General features: G+C 41.5%; 1 protein-coding gene across 1 annotated transcript in view; it reads right to left on the reverse strand.

The window, feature by feature from the left end:
• Positions 1–2,438, reverse strand: part of LOC139026250 (mitogen-activated protein kinase kinase kinase 9-like) — a gene marked incomplete at its 3' end in the record, with an annotated part of 22,736 nt that extends 20,298 nt beyond the window's left edge. The window contains exon 1 of the mRNA XM_070441533.1: positions 1,624–2,438. Coding sequence (XP_070297634.1) covers positions 1,624–2,060 — 437 coding nt within the window. The remainder of the gene's footprint in view (positions 1–1,623) is intronic.
• Positions 2,439–4,817: the final 2,379 nt, after the last annotated feature.

Genomic DNA, 4,817 nt, shown 5'->3' on the forward strand with positions numbered 1-4,817 from the left:
CTATATAGGCGAACAACCCAGCAAACCGGGAACATTCCCAGAACATTAGATTCCCATTAAGTTCTAGTTAGGGTTTTATTAAAGTCCCAAAAACATCAAATTAATGTTTTTGAAAACAAAATTGTTTATTTTTTCAATTTAAAAAAAAATGAAATATCCTTGGAATTGGTCTCTAACATTCACTAAATGTTGTGCACAAACATCTATAACAACCACCACAGAACATTCCCCAACATCTGAACAACCACCACAGAACATTCCCCAACATCTAACAACCACCACAGAACATTCCCCAACATCTAACAACCACCACAGAACATTCCCAACATCTTAACAACACGCTTCACCCATCAACCACCACAGACATTCCCCACATCTTACAACCACCACAGAACATTCCCCAACATCTATAACAACCACCACAGAACATTCCCCAACATCTTAACAACCACCCACGAACATTCCCCAGACCACAGAGTAGCAATAGATAGATACAGCTGTTTTATTTAGCCTGTGATTTATTCATTTATTTATGGGATATTCACTGGAGGCTGTTTAAAATATACTATGTGTAACATACACAGTGGGCATTCCATTCTGGGTACACGCTCAGCATTAGTCCTTGATCATGACTCTCAGTTTCATTACATTACACATACATTTTGTTAAGAGCAGTGACGCTTGGTCACACATCGCTTTCCGGKTMCGGTTTTGGAAGCATAAGGAMCTTATCTTTTATATTGTCGAGAAATAATTTTCTTAAAAACAAAAAGGTTACATTTTGATACACAGTTTAATAGGGTTAAAGGTTACCAAAGGCCATATCTCCATGTTACAACTCTTGATTAGCGAGATGTAACACCTCTCTGAACACCTGTGTTGTAAACGGAAGACACACGACAAACATGTTGTCACTGAAAAATACAGTCTGCTGCAACTGTGTTAAAAAAGAGGTATAACAGTGTACAGTAAGTGTGTATTTAGCATTTGTGTGTGGTTTTTTTTTTTTGGGGGGGGGGGGTGATATGAAAGTAGAGGGATTTATGTTTCTAGAACCGCACCGCAGTTGAGAATCGATTCACGTTTATTAAGATGGGAGTATTTTGGACAGTTTTTTTGGCTTCGAGAGACAATTCGCCCTTTAATTAAACAGAACATGTAAATTCCTTGGACTAAGGAGTAMCGTTAGACTCTTCTAGTCCAATATTAAGCTAGCTCAGCATAGCGGTACGTACCAGGGATGCTTCAAAGCCGTACGTACAGAGGGAAGAGCCGAGCGGCCCTGATATGATGTGCTAGGCGGGRTGTGTTGTACTGATAGTTACCTACAGCCTATGGTGGCAGGCTCAAGGCCTTGTTTGACAGAGAATATAATATGCCAGTCATTATGACGGTCTACCAGCTACAGATTCTAGACTGCCCGGTAGATASATTGTAACCTCTATTGCTATCAGTGGTAGCCTATTGCAACGAGATGACATAGCAGTAAACCTAGAGTCGAAGTGTCCGAGTGGCCCGGTAACCGGGATAAAAATGTGCAGGACAATGAAACATTGTAACATTGAACATGAGTGATATCGACAACCTCTGGTATGCAGACGGTGGGCTGCWACAATATGATACTCACGGTGTAGTGAAGGCACGGCGTATTCAGAGTACTTCTTCACTGACGTGTCTCTGTCCCGTATTTTCTCAGAGATTCCATTCCCAATACTGACATAATTACTGGGGAAAATGCCAACCCGATCCTCGATCAGCCCCGTCCACCAGCCCTCGTCCCCGGACACTAGCGAGTCCTTCGATAGCACCTCCACCARGTCACCCTTCCGCAGGCTGAGCTCGTCTTCCGCCCCAGCATCATAGTCGAACACAGCGGTCCAGTAGCCTGAGAGGTCCGGTCCTCCTGGGCCGCTAGCMGGAGCATCAACGCCGACAGTCCCGGCGACAGTGTCATTCTCCGGCCAGCAAAACGCTTCAGTTTCCACCCCATCTGGAGGAGAAGAGACGTACCTTCCGCTGGGACTCGGGTTGTTGTCAAAAGCGGGTTTGGAGGCATCCATTGAAGCGATCCATAGGGGCAACCTGGTCCTGGATTACAGGGGTGCAGTCTGCGGAGCTCGTAGCCAACACCTGCACGCACCGGGACACGAGGGATGGTCGCAGCACCGTGGGTACAAAGCCACCCCGGCCACCGTGAGAGCTAAGCAGCCTAGTGGGCTAATCCCGGTGAAACGTCGCTGCTGCTGCTGAAAACAGCCTCACTCTGGTTGTTGCAGCATTCATTAATCTCTGTAGTGGTACCTAGCTACCTGCAGGACTAAATCAAGAATCACAATTCCCATTTAGGAAATTACCAATATGTTCCTCCTTTCCCACTTCCACTTTCCGTCGTTAATAATTCCCCCTTTGCTGTGTGCATGCGCTGTAAACCACCCTCTCTCTTCTATATTCCCAGCCAGCCAAATGTGCCAACAGACGAATCATGCCTCCTGTCTCCTACGATATGATTGGCGCACGTCTGCATCAATCACGTGTTTACCTCTATCCCATAGCTTCAGGTTGTGTGTGTGACATCCGTAATATAAATATGTTTGTGAAAACGCCTTACCGTACAGTGGCAATATTAACAGGGTTTACAAACAAGGCAAATAAAGCAAAACCCGCTACAATATAAACAGCAACTATAACACATTCAGCACCATGGACAGCAACGTCTTCAACAGAAAGATGGGGTAGCGGCTTCAGCTGCACCCACCCAGCCTGCTGGCTGCGGCTCAATGAGAGAAGACGCCAGGCAGCACTTGTGTTGGGCTGGTGTGCCGTGCTGTAGGGACGGGGACGGGGACGGGGGGGCTACGGGGACGGGGAAAGCATCAACTCTGCTCGGTCGCTGATCTACACGTCATAATGAGTAGGCTAGTTATTGAGAATGCAATGCAATATGTAGATCGATGAGCCTTCTCTGACATGCATGCTTATTGGGTCTCATTCCCCTCCCCCTTAATGTACAATTTTCAAATGCATAGAAAGTAATTTGTAGATTATTTTTTTGAAATACTGCCGTCTAACTCGTTGGTATGGTGCTACAGTGTAGGCCAACATCATTTCCAATAGATCTTCCATGTAAAAAAATATGCACCATAGATCCAAACAAGGATTATTCTGTCTCCTTTATTATGATGTTGACCAAAATCAAAACAATCTAAAATAATTTAAAAAAAATGGCATAAATTAATAAAATAAGTTCAAGTTAATTTCATGGATAATTCCCAGAAATAAAAAAACAGACATTTCATAGTGAGAAATTAAAAATAATCCAACAACCAATGATCAAAAATGAACAATCCAACTGTTTGAAATATAAGTGACATTATGAGGAGATAGCAGGGTGTGTGTTGTGTTGTTGTGACATTATGAGGAGATAGCAAGGTGTCTGTTGTGTTGTTGTGACATTATGAGGAGATAGCAGGGTGTGTGGTGTGTTGTTGTGACATTATGAGGAGATAGCAGGGTGTGTGTTGTGTTGTTGTGACATTATGAGGTCATTCAGTCATGGTAGACATGGTAGACATATTAACATTACAGACATGGTAGACATATTAATAGTATAGTCATGGTAGACATGGTAGACATATTAACATTATAGTCATGGTAGACATCCTAACATTATAGTCATGGTAGACATATTAACATTATAGTCATGGTAGACATGGTAGACATATTAACAGTATAGACATGGTAGACATTCTATTAATGTTAATATGTCTCCATGACTGTACTGTTAAGATGTCTACCATGACTATACTGTAAAGATGTCTACCATGACGTAACTGTTAAAGATGTCTACCATGACTATACTGTTAATGATGTCTACCATGAACTGTACTGTTGAGATGTCTACCATGACTATACTGTTAAGATGTCTACTACATACGTGTACTGTTAAGATGTCTACCATGACTATACTGTTAATATGTCTACCATGACTGTACTGTTAATATGTCTACCATGACTGTACTGTTAAGATGTCTACATGACTATAATGTTAATATGTCTACCATGACTGTACTGTTAGATGTCTACCATGAATGTACTGTTAAGATGTCTACCATGACTATACTGTTAATATGTCTACCATGACTGTACTGTTAATATGTCTACCATGACTGTAATGTTAATATGTCTACCATGACTATACTGTTAATATGTCTGCCATGTCTACCATGACTGTACTGTTAAGATGTCTACCATGACAGTACTGTTAATATGTCTACCATGACTATACTGTTAATATGTCTACCATGACAGTACTGTTAATATTCTACCATGACTGTACTGTTAAGATGTCTACCATGACTGTACTGTTAATATGTCTACCATGTCTACCATGACTGTACTGTTAATATGTCTACCATGACAGTACTGTTATATTTCACCATGACTGTGCTGTTAATATGTCTACCATGACTGTACTGTTAAGATGTCTACCATGAAGTACTGTTAATATGTCTACCATGACTGTACTGTTAATATGTCTACCATGACTGTACTGTTAATATGTTACATGTCTACCATGACTGTACGTTAATATGTCTACCATGACAGTACTGTTAATATGTCTACCATGACTGTACTGTTAAGATGTCTACCATGACTGTACTGTTAATATGTCTACCATGTCTACCATGACTATACTGTTAATATGTCTACCATGACTGTAACTGTTAATATGTCTACCATGACTGTACTGTTAATATGTCTACCATGACTGTACTGTTTAATATGTCTACCATGTCTACCATGACTATAATGTTAAT

This window comes from Salvelinus sp. IW2-2015, unplaced genomic scaffold (genome assembly GCF_002910315.2).
Source record: "Salvelinus sp. IW2-2015 unplaced genomic scaffold, ASM291031v2 Un_scaffold4200, whole genome shotgun sequence".
NCBI classification, from domain to species: domain Eukaryota; kingdom Metazoa; phylum Chordata; class Actinopteri; order Salmoniformes; family Salmonidae; genus Salvelinus; species Salvelinus sp. IW2-2015.